Source organism: Pipistrellus kuhlii, unplaced genomic scaffold (assembly GCF_014108245.1).
Source record: "Pipistrellus kuhlii isolate mPipKuh1 unplaced genomic scaffold, mPipKuh1.p scaffold_m20_p_8, whole genome shotgun sequence".
Taxonomy (NCBI): Eukaryota; Metazoa; Chordata; class Mammalia; order Chiroptera; family Vespertilionidae; genus Pipistrellus; species Pipistrellus kuhlii.
In genome coordinates this window covers 53,634,223-53,649,509 of record NW_023425584.1, presented here as the reverse complement: position 1 = coordinate 53,649,509, position 15,287 = coordinate 53,634,223, and the positions used below count along the sequence as shown (strand labels likewise).

At 43.1% G+C, this 15,287-nt stretch overlaps 1 protein-coding gene across 2 annotated transcripts in view; it reads left to right on the top strand.

Moving 5' to 3' along the window:
- CPE (carboxypeptidase E) overlaps positions 1 to 2,571 on the top strand; it is an 81,291-nt gene extending 78,720 nt beyond the window's left edge. For both annotated transcript variants that reach the window (XM_045576424.1, XM_036424071.2), the window contains exons 9-10: positions 876 to 994; positions 1,764 to 2,571. In XM_045576424.1, coding sequence (XP_045432380.1) covers positions 876 to 994; positions 1,764 to 1,862 — 218 coding nt within the window. In that variant the 3' untranslated portion in view covers positions 1,863 to 2,571. The remainder of the gene's footprint in view (positions 1 to 875; positions 995 to 1,763) is intronic.
- The last annotated feature ends 12,716 nt before the right edge of the window (positions 2,572 to 15,287 follow it).

The window sequence follows — 15,287 nt, the reverse complement described above, 5'->3', positions numbered from 1 at the left end:
GAATTAGAATTTGCATCTCGACAAGTCCCCCAGCGATCTGCACTGACGTAGGGGGATGGGAGACTGACAGACCGCAGGGAGGCAGGACAGGCCCATTGCCTGCTCAAGGTGGTTGTTTATGAATCAGAGACAGATCAGTGTGGGCACGCGTCTTCTCCAGCTCCTTTATGTGACACTGCACCCCACAGGGCAGGTGTAGAGGAGAGAGGTCAGGCTACCCAGGGGTGGCATTTTGCCAGGCGTGTATCGCCACTCGGGAAAAGCAATGACTTGAAGGCCTAAGGGTGAGCGTGATTCTAGTGGTGGGCCATGGAAGCTAGTCCAGGTCAGGCGGGAACTCAGGGTACAAGTAACTCAGCTTAAGAATTCTCTGGAGAACTTGCTGAACATACCGTCCCTAGACAGCAATCCAACCAAATGTCTTAAGAAATCGAAATGTCTACCAAATGCCTCAGGGATTCTGGTGAGACTGTCTTTGGGCCACACTTTGTGAAGCATCTATCTAGACTCTCCCACCATTCCGTCTTCATCCCCGGGGATCCGTGACAAGAATAAAAAAGATGCTCTGACCCCACCACTTGGCGGCTGTGTATGTCTTTTTAAATCTGTGTTAGTCCTGATGTGATTATGGAGAGTCATTATTGTAGGAGATTTATCAGACGATTTAACATTCATATCTGTAAAATTGATAGGGGAACTGATACCCTCCTGAGAGTTTCACACTCTTCAGTTACAATTAATCGCGTTCCATTAATAACTGCTTTACAAATGGGAATAAAAGGACTTGCACTGAGGCATGCTGGGTACTCCTTCGCTGGTCTTACTGTGCCTTTCACGTATGTGCTGTGTGATTTGACATGTTGTTTCCTTTCCAGCAAAGGATGGCGATTACTGGAGGCTGCTTGTACCCGGAAATTATAAACTTACAGCCTCGGCTCCAGGCTACCTGGCGATAACAAAGAAAGTGGCGGTTCCTTACAGTCCCGCTGTTGGAGTAAGTAATCACATTAACAGTTAGGATTTATTAAGCACTCGTGTGGGCCAGGCATAGTTAAGTGGCTTTGATTCAATCTTCATAGTAACGGTCACCGTTGTCTCAGTGACCGTCTCACTAAGCCCGGCCTCGGCCACGGCTCAGGCTGAGGAAAGGAAGGGATGACATGCACTTCCCTTGCTCTGTGTCTCTCTCAATTCTCCATGGACTTGAGGAGGACGCCTACTTCCCAAGGAGATTTGAGATCCTCGGCCTTTGGCCTCTGTGGTGGTTTGGGGGTGAGTGTGCTTCGTTAGTTTCTTTGACAGATTTGAGATTCTGGAAGGCAGAGCCTAGTGGTTTGGGATGTCAGGACACTGAGTTGCATAGGAGGAGAACATTCAATGTTGATAGGAGAAGCGCACTGAATAGTCAAAGGCAGAAATTTAATTATAAATGACATCTTTTTCCCGGCTTTACTAAAGTCCTTATTAAAGACTGCCTTTCCACAATCTGCCTTGAAATAACCTGCTTTTAAATAATCCTACAAAGCTACTAGATCAAAGCCCAGTTCAAACATAATGGTTTTGGATTGTATTCCTCCCACTCCCTGCAAAGTATCTTTCATCATGAGAGATTTTTTAGGGTATAAAAAGTATTTAATTCAAGTGGTTAAATGGAGCTTATCCTAAAAGCTCTGTGATTTACTATTTTTTGAAAAAAATTCATTTCAGCTTTTAAAAATATATATGCACATTGCTAACAATATATTCCTGATTTTCTTTTTTAGGTTGATTTTGAACTGGAGTCATTTTCTGAAAGGAAAGAGGAGGAAAAGGAAGAATTGATGGAATGGTGGAAAATGATGTCAGAAACTTTAAATTTTTAAAAAGGGTCTAATTAGCTGCTTTTATTCTCTACAATGTAGTCTGATGTAACGTGGCCATTTCCTTTTAGAGTTTGTGTAGTTAATTTTTAACATTGACTTATTTTCAACCATTTAAATAGTAATAGACATCACTTAAAATAAATAATTAACTCTTAGGTAAAAATACACTAACTCGCGCTATTTCTTCTTACATAACATTCATTTTCCTACACATATTATGCAAGGGATTGTAGAAAAGATTTAAGAGGTCTGGCTATTTTAGGCTTAAATACAATAATATTCCATGTGTTCTTTACAGTGCAGAATTTTTTGAGTTATTCTAGCTTTTAAAATTAATGAATTCCTTTTAATATAATTGGTGACAATGTCACATAATGAATGCCATTGAAAGGTCAATAGCTATAGCTTGGAGTTGTGAGCCTATATCGAAAGACCTGAATAGTTCAGTATACTATTGTCATTTGTCTCTTGTGCTGACTAGCTATGTAAGCATGATCTTGTTAATGCATTTTTTGATGGGAAGAAAATGTAAGTGGTTAGCAAGAGGTTTTCTGAAGGGGATGGAAACTGACTTCTTGCTTGTACATACAGGGGCTATACTGCTATTCTCTACTGCCTGTTAACATTCCTTTGAAGTTTAGGTTCTCTCTTGGTTGTAGATTAGCCCAGAATTGCATTCTCAATGAATAAAGGTTAAAAAACAACACCACCCCATGGTTTGTATTTTAATGCTCTTATTATTTTGGTCTAGAGTTGTGGTCTCATGATAAGAAAGTATTCCCTTGGCATACTCATTTGAGCATCCTCTGCATTTTCAAACTTATTCACTGACTGATATCTGCCAAGCATAGTGCAAGCTCCATGTCTGTTATTGCAGTGGACAAAAGGTTCTGATTCCTTGGATCTTATGGTTCAACTGTGGCCACAGACTTTAAATACACACACAAATGAATATGTAATAATGAATTGTAAAGAGTAAAATGAGAAGAAAGAATAGTGTGAGAACAACTTAACCAGACTTGGATGGGGTGACTCAAGGATGGCTTCTGATGCATATAGGCCCAGACCTAAAATATGAGTAGGTGTGAGCAATGCAGAGTGACTGAGTGTAGGGGTGTCGTGTGTGTGCATGTTTGTCTGTGTGTGTTGGTTTAGTTGATGAGTATTGCAGTTACAGAATTTTTTTTTTTAAATTAGTGTTAACTGTTGTAATAATAGTCTCTTGAATACATAGCAGCTTATGCACAATAGAAGCATATTTCTTATTCAGGTAACTGTACCGGGCAGAAGACAGAAATATGGCTTTTCTCTATACTGTGTAGAGACCTCTGCAGTCATTGCAGAAGAGGGAAAGGGAGACAGAAGAACCAATAACTGAGTTTTCATTGCCTTAGCCCACAGGTGACACATACCAGCTCTGCTCACATTTCATTGGCCAGAACTAGTCACATGGCCTCTCATAACTGAACAGGATGCAGCAGGTATGGTGGAGGAAGCAAGTAGAATATATGTCTAGAAGCAAGTCAACTATCTGTTCAGTGGTTTCCATATAGTCTTGTCCTTGCAACTATTCGTGATTATACAGGGCTTGAAGGTCCCCACTGCCCTGGTCATGCTCTCAGCCTGCTCTGAGTTAACTAATGAAGGGTCTAGAATTGAGTACTGTTGGGAAGGAAACTCCCCTTGTTGGTCAATGTTTCTGAGTTGAAGGACCTCCACTGGAATATGACTCCTGGCCTCTAACCCCACCACTGACACGCCTTACAGAGGTCAGGTGATGACAGATGAGTGAATTGGGGGAAAACAACTCTATCAAAGGACTGTAAGCTTCACCTTCTCCAGTGTTCCCTGCCTCAGGCAGACACAGCTCTGAAGTCCCCTGGATGCTGAGGTAGGCTCTGGGCGTGTGTTCGGGAATGCAGGGAGGGCTTTGTGAGCATAGAGTATTAATCTTTGGTCCATAGATCAAATGTCATTTTTTCAAATTAGTTAATAAATAAAGCTGACAGTTTAACCTCTATTGGCTTTCTGTGTCTTATTTTTCAACTGGTTCTGAACTCAGAATGGGAGAAATTGGCATTTTATGTTGAATTCCTAAAATCTTTTAAGAGGTATAATACTTTAATGCTTTTAAGTGTGGTGTTATTTTGTTTGTTTTGTTTTGCAAAAGTAACACTGGCCAATATCTCTCACTTTATGAAGACAGTACTTCTCTTAATTCAGTCCAAGATGGTACTGACCTTTTGGAGGTTATGTCACATGATTGCCTCATCTAAACTTAGCATAAAATGAAAACTGCAGTAAGGCTTTTGCTTTGATTTGAAACTAAAGATTAGAACAGACAAGAACATGGAGGATATGAGGGCTCAGGGTTAAAGAGATCTGGATTATGAAAAACAAAGCCGAATTGTTTTAGGTAACAAAAACCAGAAAGGGAGGGGGCTGGGCAGTTGATTTTAATGAAATAATGAACACGTTTTGAACTTTGCACCATCTCCAATTGTCAATGAAAATCAGACACATTGCTATGGAAAGAATAACTTATTTCAATTCACATGTTGACTTTCAATTCTTCACATAAATGAAGGTACATATTACTTAGAGGAAGGGAAGCATGGCAGCAAGATTTTATTTTTATCACCATGAAAAAGACCTTGGGAAGTATGAACTTTGATATTACTTTATTTGCACAACTTCTGAAATCTTTCCATCACTGGATGTTGTGGGAGGCTTAAAAACCATTATTTGTTCCAACATATGACTCAATGTCTCTTTTCCCAGTTCTCGTAAGGGTTGTCTTCTGTGGTTGGGACTAGATGGCATTTGGAGTTTGTGCCTCAGAAATGTCAGGATAGAATGTGCCTGGCCTCTTTAGACCCTACCTTGTCATACACTACATCCATGCTTTGCAGTTCTTAGTAAACCTCATTTTAGGTAGGGTCTGATTCTTTACCCTTAAATTTTTTCAACTAGAGAGCCAGCTTATGAATCAACTCAATCATAACATGGGTTTCTAGGGCAGTACATACTTTAGTTTTATATGATTCATTGAACTGCATGCAAAATTCCCCAAGAATTGGTGTTTTTAAAGCAGAGCAAAGGTTTGGCTTAGCCCGGTGAAGGGTGATCAGTGCAGCCCACCCTATAATGCCTCACAGGAAAAACCACCCTGATGAAGCTTGTTTGTTGGAAATTTCCACGAAGCCAGCGGCCACAGGCTGGCTTTGTCGGTTGTTGCAATTTGTTCTACCTCTCCTATTTCTTAACCTACCTTAGCTATTTCTTCCATTCTTATTATTTTGGAGATTTATTCAGGAATTACTAAATACCGTGTGGTCTCTACAAGAGAGTAGACAAGCACGCCACCATGGTCTCTGCCCAAGGCCTTCATCACTGGACTCATCATCACGACCATCACGGAGCATGTGTCTTGTGCTCTAAACTCTGTGCTAGGTAACTAAATGCAATACTTTTTTATTTTATTTTTAATCCTCACCTGAGGACATTTTCCCATTGATATTTTAGAGAGAATGGAAGAGAGAGGAAAGACAGAAATATCGATGTGAGAAAAACATCAATTAGTTGACCCCTGCATAAGCCCTGGCCAGGGCACAGGCCAAGGAAGAGCCTGGAACCAAGGTACATGCCCTTGACTGGAATTGAACCTGGGACCCTTTGGTCCACAGACTGATGCTCTATCCGCCGAGCCAAACTGGCTAGGGCTGCAATATTTTGAAATCCTTTTATAACACTAAGGAAGTATTGCAGCATTACTATTTAACAGATGAAGAAACAGACTCAGAATTTATATTCCTCACCTCACAGCAAATAAGTGGCTGATTAAAATTTCTGTTTGCTTGGCCCCACTTTCAGTTATAAAATAAGACACGGGGATGTAATGTACAGCATGATGACTGTATTATTAATAATACTGTATTGAATATTTGAAAATTCCTAAGGAGGTAGGTCTTTAAAGCTCTCATCACAAGGAAAAAATTTAGCAATTGTGTATGGTGACAGATGTTAACTAGACTTATAGTGGTGGTCATTTCACAATGTACACAAATGTTGCATCATTACATTGAACACTTGAAACAAATATGATGTTATATATAGTTATAATTCAATTTAAAAAAGATAGAAGGTGGAGGGACTTTGCCCAGAAGTTCTGGGTAATTGGATGTGAATGTCTATCCACAGATGTTTGTTTAACGAATGGATGAATGAATGTGTGTTGAGAGAGGAGGGAGCACACAGTGCCAGGTGAGCAGCATACACTTGAACAATGATGTTCCAAAATTAATCTATAAATAAAATCAGAGCCTTAGCTGCAGCAAGCAACCTGGCACACTCAGAAACTTACTGAGAAGAAAACACTTACTGATGGAATAAACATACATATCACTCCCTTTTTACTTTACAAAGCACTTAAAAATGACCACCTGGAATTGCTACAAAACTGAGAAAAACAGTCTTGTTCTCCCATTTATTTTCTATATAATTTTTCAGAATTAAACTACAGGCTCTGGGCCTTAAAATCTGGCTGAAATCATCTTACCCATAGACTTAAGAAAACTGACTAATAAACAGCTATTGAAGGAATTCTTAAAAAAATCACACTTGCTTACCATAAAACAAAACATAACACGTACAAAATATGTAAATCAGAAGATGATACGGTGACTTTTTTTTTTTTTTTTTTTTTTTTTTTTTTTTTGAGTAGCAGAATCAGTGTTTGAGTCTAGTCTCATGAGTTTGAACATCACAACAATGCGTTGTTCTTCGTTTGCTGGTTAAATGCCTCTTTCAATTTCCCAGTGCACCCTCTGGCTAACAGTGCCTTTTGGACTATCCCACAGTCACACTAATATTTATTCTGCAAATTCCTGAAAAGTCAGCCAGCCCTCACGCTACCAGGCCCACTTCCCTCCCCTGCTCTGGCCATGTCGCCACCTCAGAGCGGCTGCCCGCAGTTTATGCCGACAGCTGCCCTTTGCTGCAGAAACATCACTGCAGCCTCTCCTCTGTGTCTATGTAAAACCTCAACTTTGAAGAGCGAGATGGTGAGAAAATCGCCTTGAGTCTAACCAGGGCTTTATCCCTGTGTTGCCATGGCTTCTCTGTTGTGGGATTTGGGGGGTCTGGTTAAGGGAGATGAAAGCAGTGGGTGGTGCAGCATTTTTCGCTTTAAACTTGCAAGCTATTTCCTTGTGCATGAAACGTACAGAGGCCTCTCAAAGCCAAGTATGCCTGTCATTAACTCAGAAAGCACTAGTGTCAGGAGCACACCTCGGGGCCCGCACCGCCACGTGTGCTCCCTGTCGGGCTGCAGGGGGCGCCCGCGCACACGCTGAGAAGATGTGAAAGGAGGAGGAGGCGCTGGCTGTGTGACTGAGTCCTGTGCCAAGTGGGTCCGCAGGCTCCTGCCCACACAAACTCAGCGGTGTTGTCTCCTCTTCCTTTTTTGTCACCCATGCAGCAGTGAGAACATGCCCCCGGCAGTCACAGCGCAAGACTCTCTAAGCGCCAACTTCCCAACTGGGGCAGCTGTGACCTCGGCAGCACCCGCTGCACGTGGCCTGCTGCTCATTGGCTGCCCTGCCCAGCATTGTCAGGTTCGCTGGGGTTGTACAAACAAACAAACAAACAAACAAACAAACAAACAGGAAAAGCAGAAATCCAACTCCTCCCCCCCGTTTAGGACTCACTTTCAATCCAGTGTCATTATTTTTGAGTTTTTGCAACATAAACTAGGGGGCCCGTTTCTCTTGCATGTCTGCTTTTCTGATCAGCTGTCCCTCATATGCATTTTGTCTGCCGCCAAGCTCCCATAACTCCCCTTTGCCTGCCGTCTCTCCTTTTCTTCTGCCCCCTCTGTCTTCCTTTGCTCCCCCTGCCCCTCTGGGCCTCTCCACCAGGTGATTAGCCAGGAAAGCAGTCCAAATCAAGCAGCGCAGACTTCTTTCTCCTCCTTCTCACTGGCCCTCCCTCTGGAAGGACCTTCCTGAGGAGGGGCCTTCCGTAGCCCCAGCCACTCTCCGGTCAGCTTGCTCTGGGGAACCCGCTTGACCTTCTCCACAACCTTGTAAGTCCCCCAGTCCCGACCCTGACCCCAAGAGCCCAGGTCCTCATTCGGGAATCTGCCCTGCCTTATCTGAAAGCAGGTCTCCTGAATGAAACAGGATCTTCATGAAGAGTCATGTTGCTTCTCTCACTGTTTAAAATATATATATATATATATATATATATATATATATATATATATATATATATATATATATTTTTATGGATTTGAGTGAGGAAGGGAGAGAGAGAGGTAGAAACATCAATTTGAGAGAGAAAACCATTGATTGGCTGCCTCCTGCACACCCCCTACTGGGGATCAGCCCACAACCTAGGCATGTGCCTCCACCGGAATCGAACCCAGGATCCTCAGTCCTCAGGCTGACACTCTACCCACGGAGCCAAACCGGCTGCAGGGGTCTTCAAACTTCTCTCATTATGAGAATCACCTGGTGGAGTTGTTAAAACACAGATTCCCGGATCCCAACTATAAGAAGTGCTATCAGGAATCTGTGTTTTAACACCTCCACCAGGTGATTCTCATAATGAGAGAAGTTTGAAGACCCCTGGGCTAGGGCCTCACTATTGACGAATATGAGAAACTGCAACCAAATAGATGAGACGTCGGGAAGGGTGAACTGAGAGCAGGCGGTGTGGTAGAGAATAAGGTGCCGGGACCCAGCTCAGAAGGCCTACCTGCGCAGCAGCTGTGACTTGTTGACGCCTCCGATGGCAGACCAGGTGAGTTCGGCACCTTTTAGAACCTCAGTGCTTAAGGAGAAAACAGCATAGTTGCTTTCAGATATTTATTAAAATGGTATTTATTAAACCATCTCATATGTCTACATATAGGAACTTCCTGTAGCATGCAAGAGAAGGTGAAAATGGAAGCACACTAAAATCTTTAACATTGGATGGAGAGTATATTTTGATTCAAACACACGGTGACTCAGAAATAGCTCTGTACTGCCAACAAATTCTGGAGATACAATGTTATGACTCGTAAATGTCAGTAATGCTGACTCCCTGAGCAAGACAAGCAATCAAATCTTAAACAGACACCCTCCATCACCACACCCTTCCCGGGGTGAATCCGAGGAATGCAATGAAGCAGCAGAGTCTGATGTAGCAGCTTCTGGGGGAGAGGAGTCAGTGAAAACTGGCACTGATAACATAGGGCATGGCCAGGGCAAGAGGGGGCCAGGCGGTGGGGGTGGGGGTGAGGGTGGAGGTGTTGCCGTTGGTGGCAAATCTGCAGCGTGGGATGATGCTCTGCGTCCAATCTATCCTTCTGATAGAGGACTGTCTTCTTCCACTTCTCCCACTCCATCTCTTTCTTCCTCTCTCTCTCTCTCCACATCCATCCCCATTTCTACCTACATAGCCAGCTGTGCCCAGGAGCTGTTAGCACCTTCTTCAGTGTCTACCACACCCAATGGGGTTGGAGGGAGCGGGGATGGGAGAGAGAGGACAGGCAGGCAGGTGATGCCACGTCTGCTTTTGGCTACACTCTGTATTAAATAGACCTGCTTCTTTTTCATTAGTAACAGCCTTGTGTGAAGAATGTCCAATTCTTAGAGAGAGCTGAAATAAGCTGCCTTGAAACGTCACTGACAGGGCATTTTGAAATACGTTTCCTGCTTACGTATCAGAATAGTGTAGGGTTTAAAGAACAAATGAGATTATGTGGAAAAGCTACTCTGCTAATTGATCTGTGTGAGATGATGATGACAGATATTTCCATACAGATGTGTGCCAAGCCATAGCAAAAACAGTTAAGATGCTGTCGGGGGGGAAATTGTGGAGAATTGCTTGGGAAGAAAGTGTTTCTGAATTTTAAAAGGGATTTTTCTTGTAAGAGGTTGTTTTGCTAGAGGACAAAAGCAAATGTGTAACAGTATCCAAGTGAGAAAAAGAGGCCCTGCCTCAAGCTGCTTGGTGGTAACATGTTGCCACAAATATTCTTCACTGTACACATGCTCTTTGTGGAGTTCAGGTCATGCAACCTTTTGGTTTTAAAATATTGCCATGTACATAAACTTCTGATAATATTTGAATGCCAGACTTTGTCCTGTTCTTGCAATTCTCTCCCGTTGTCTCCCCCCTCCAACACCACTCTGAGCCACTGTCCTTTAAAGACCATCATTTAGGAGACAGGAGTAGGCCAGGACATGCTGGGTAGCCAGTGAGGAAATATTTCAGGATGCCAATATACACCTAAGCGCGCAACAGGCCTCTGCTGTATTTGGTGCTTCCCGTTTGCTGGAAGCCACACTGCAGAGGGCGATCCTTTCACTCTTCTTCTCTCTTCCCTCCACATGCACTCACCCCTGGTGATTCCCAGGAAGGGGTTAGCCCAGTGCCAGGTCCAGGTCATCAACGCCCTATGAATGCTACCTAGTGCTTGCTTCGGGCTTATTTTGGCATCCTTTGAGCAGTGAATTTGAGTAGGTGTGAAAAAGGCCCATCACAGAATCTGTCAGGCAAATAAGCCTGGCTGTGTCCGCAGGGCCAAGGAGAAATGACGGAGGCACAAGGTGAACTCAGGTTGCAGCCACCGGAGGTCATGAGGAAAAGAAGACGAACACTCAGTACTCTTTGCCCAGCCAGTTTAGATTGGGTTTGGCCTGGAATCTTCCATCAGAGACCAGAGCCCGTCTGTTCTGGCATTCGTGCCCTCTGAACTCTAAGACTAACAGCAACGGGATGGAAACGTGGGTGCAAGAAGCAAATCACATGTGAAATAGAGGGGCAAAGTTGTAGCTTTTATATATGGGCCAGGACTGGGCTGTTTCACAGTTGTTTTTAAAGTTATTAGTGCATAGACTTTGGTGAGAGAAGTGGCTGTTTTTCTTTTCTCTTTAAAAAAAATATATTTTATTCATTTTTTAAAGAGAGAAAGGGAGAGTGATAGAAAGTTAGAAACATTGATGAGAGGGAAACATCGATCAGCCACCTTCTGCACACTCCCCACTGGGGATGTGCTTGCAACCATTGTACATGCCCTTGACCGTAATCAAACCTGGGACCCTTCAGTACACAGGCCGATGCTCTATCCACTGAGCCAAATGGGTTAGGGCGAAGTGGCTGTTTTTCAACAGGCATTTGCACACTACAGAAGTGTTTGGTAGAGCCCTCTCCCTGGCCACTGCGGCCCCATGGGTCCTGGGCACTAGGATACATTCCAGTGCCCTCTACTCAGCTCCAGCTGCCCTACTCTACAGCACAAGGGAGGGCCCAGCGCACAGACTGCTGTTTGCGACCATGAAAGGGCATGGGCTCTGGGCTAGGACATCTGTAGGTTCATTCTAGACTCTTTGAAAATGCGTCATATAGGTCAGGTAAGTGACTGGCTCTCTCAGAAACTTAATTTTATAATCCAAAAGCAAAAAAAAAAACCCAAAAAACACACACAAAAAATCCACTCCCATTGTGAGAATGAGTGGAGGCAAAGTATGCGAACATCTGCTTATAAACACCAATTGATGTATTTTTTTTTTTCTGTATAGAGTCATGATTTATGGAAAGTAGCCTTCTGCCTTTTTAAAACAAACAAATGTGTTTAGAGAACTATAATATGTCCTCAGCTTAAAATAAAATAGTAGAAACATTTCTTAGACACATGAGTATTGAAAGCATATAGAATTGTTCTGGCCAAACCAAGAAAAACAAACAAATATAGAGATTTTTTTTTCTTTTTATTTACAGAATAAGGAACTGGAGAACAGAAGCCTGAGTGTGTCTTGGTAATGACATTTGGTAGCTCAAGGAAAATAAGATTTCCATTTAGCATTTCGTTGCACATGCTCAGTTGCTTTGTTTTTCTGGAAGAGGATTTGGGATTGGTGTTTGAATTTTTGTCTAAGACCAGAATTCAATATTTCCAGCGATCTCAGGGAGTCAGGCAATGTCAAAAGAGGGAAAACTCAGAAGTGAGGTGAGAGGGTTATTTTGGGGCAAGGTAGTTGGAGGGTGCCTCCTTTCCTCATTTGTTTCTCACTTCAAAGGCAAGTGAAGGAGGAGTGTGGGGGCAGGGCTGGGAGCGGGGAACTTTGGGAGGAGGAGGGAGAGCTGAGGGGTTTGGAGGTTTTGCAGTGCTGTTGGCCTGTGCAATGCTTGATTGCAGCAACTGGCTTGATGACAGTATCCGGATCCCAGGGCCTTTAAGGTAGGCTAGGCTAAGCATGGTGTTTGGTGGGTTAGGCGCATTTAAATTAGCATTCTCCCTGGGTCTGTGCCTTAGTTGTACTGAGGCAGTGCTCCCATCCATCAAGAGCAGAGGTGGCTAAGCCTTCTCTCGCACTTTACCCAAGAGCTTCCGATCCCACTTCTGGTAGTCAGAGACTCCAACTTTAGATTTTTAAAAATATATTTTTATTTATTTCAGAGAGGAAGAGGAGTGAGAGATAGAAAAATCAATGATGAGAGAGCATCATTGATCAGCCGCCTCTTGTACACCCTACACTGGGGATTGAGCCTGCAACCCATGCATGTGCCCTGACCGGGAATTGAACCGTGATCTCCTGGTTCATAGGTCGATGCTCAACCACTGAGCCATGCTGGCTAGGCCCCATCCAAGAGCTCTTGAGTCTCTGGTGCTCAGAGACTCCAGCTTTAGATTTTAAGTCACATTTCCACAGGCTTTGTCCTACGCTAAAGCAGTGGGATGAGTTATGAGATTCAACTATCACACCTACCTTTACTCTGTAGATTCTAAATTGTTGCTGTTTTTCTCTTGAGATTTCAAAATTCCAGGAAAAGGAGTACAGCTGCAATAACAACAGAGTTCTCACCTTTTGGCTGATGTTGGATGTTTTATAGTGCAGTGAGGCAATCACCCTGGACAAGTTTCAGACTGCAGAGTGCCCAGGAGCACCGGGAGGATTTGTGTTCAGTCACGCCATGCTGACTACTTCAAAGAGAACAACAGGCACATAATCCTCCATAAAATGTGCTATAATGTTCTGCTTAACTGTAAGGCTTTTCCCCAAAGCCACCAGTTGAACTGTTTTGACTACCTTGAGCGGTCCATTTAGTGGCTCAGTTAAAAGCACACATCTGAAGGAATTATTTGCTACATGATCTAAGAGCATCTTCAAACAATCAAGGCACTGGGTATGTGGCCATGGCAGTTAGGAGAATGATGGAGGAAAATGAATCTTTAAAGCAATCATATCCTATATAATCTACCCATACCAATAAAAGGGTAAAATGCTAATTAGACCAAGTCAACCGGCCATCTTCCGATGTCTGACTTCCTTTTGGACAAAGCCATGGTGGTGGGGGCTGAGGCAGAGGCAGTTAGGGCTGAGATCAGGCCAGCAGGATAGGGCAGTTGGGGGCAACTAGGCTGTCAGGGGAAGGCCATTGGGAGCAACCAGGCTGGCAGGGGAGGGCAGTTGGGAGTTTTAAGCAGGCAGGCAGGTAAGTGGTTAGGAGCCAGTGGTCCTGGATTGCGAGAGGTTTAGGTCCGATCCTACAGTCCGACATCCCCCGAGGGGTCCCAGATTGGAGTGGTGCCCTCCCTCCCACCTCGTCCAAATGTGTAGAATTCAAATAAGTTTAACATGTAGTCACTAAACATAAGATCCAGTATTTTCTTCTCTTTTTTTGTATGATAGATGGATACCAATGTATAAACTGCAATGAAGGATTAGTTCACTTGTATTTCCTTTGTGTGCTATGTAGTTTACTGCCAGAATTGTGTTGCATTATCTCTTAAATATGTACGTATTATATATAATATGCTCAATATTTCACTTTGGAATTGTTTCTGCTCTGTGATATTTTTGTTATGTGTTAGTAATTGGCAACCTAGAGTGGCATGCTAAGTCTGGCACCAAATAATTCCACCACCTAGACCTGGTTAGAGTTCACCTTCAGGCTCTATTTCTTAACTTCACCTACTGTAATCCTTTCTCTCACCTAATAGGGACCTAATGTACTGTACGCTATCTTTGGACGAAAAAAGGATGTCTTTCTCTTGAAAGATTGAAACTTCAGTCACACAACTATTTGTCCCCAAAACTTCTCCAGGTGCTGAGCAGACTACACTGAACCCACAGACCCAAATCCTGTCCTCAGGGGGCTTGTGTTCTGGTGGGACCCTCCCCCATGAAAACTTCTATTGTTGAGAATCTGAGCTGGGTGAGAGGCAACTGGATGATCAGATTACAGCATGCCACGGTAGGATGTGAGTGATTTATAGGAAGTCTTGGCTTTACAAAGGCAACTATTAATTTAAATATCTCTTTGATGAATAACATGTAAGATATGTATCTATCCTTTTCCCTTTTTGCCTCCTGTGAGATGAGGCCTTTTAACTTATAATTAGAGGGGGGAAAATAAGCTTTACAGGGACATTTAAAATTAGACTGTCATGTTATAAATTCTAAAATTAATGGCTATTTTCAGGAATGTTTTTACTTTTTCTTATTATCATGTACATTATATGTTTCTCGTGGGTACTACTCTAGTTCACACAGCAGCAGGTGCCAAGAGGAATCTCAAACCCAGCCTAATTTGATTGTAAAACTGCTTAATTATCTCAACGCTGGCTGCCTTTCTACACACCTAGGCATAGTTTCCACACAGTGATGACTCTCGGTGTAAAAACCTGAAACTTAGCGCCAGCTTGTTTTGAAACTTGCTATGGCAAGAAACAAGAATACAAAAGATATCAATGTGGCTCTCAGTCTAAAATGGAGACAACCTGATAGGGATTTGTTCCCATTTAAATGTATCTCTGTGGTCACCATTGGGGCCTTTTACACTTGTTGCTAGCTACATATGAGCAGTATACAAGTTAAAGAGCAAGTCAGGCCCAGGCTGGTGTGGCTCCGTAGTTGAGCCTCAACCTATGAACTAGAAGGTCAAAGTTTGATCCCTGATTCCTGGTTTTGGGATCAATGTGGGGTGTGAAAGAGGCAACTGATCAAGGATTCTCTCTCATCATTGATGCTTCTCTCTCTCTCTCTCCCTTCATCTCTGAAATCAATAAAAGTATATTAAAAGAAAAAGTGCAAGGCAGCCCTAGCCAGTTTTGCTTGGTGGTTAGAGTGTTGGCCTGTGGATCAAATAGTTGCAGGTTCCATCCCTGGTCCTGGTCAGGGTGTGTGGGAGAGGCAACCAGTCAATGTGTCTCTTTCACATTGATGTTTCTCTCCCCCACCTCCTTCCCTTCCACTCTGTCTAAAAATCAATGGAAAAAATATCCTCAGGTGAGGATTAAAAAAATAATAATTATGAAAAGCAAGTCAGATAGGACTGCTGCTGAGAATAGAGACTTCCAGATAACCAGATAACTTTCCTGGTTATGTTATATTAACAATTGGCAAAACAAGTCCCCTCTCCCCACACACA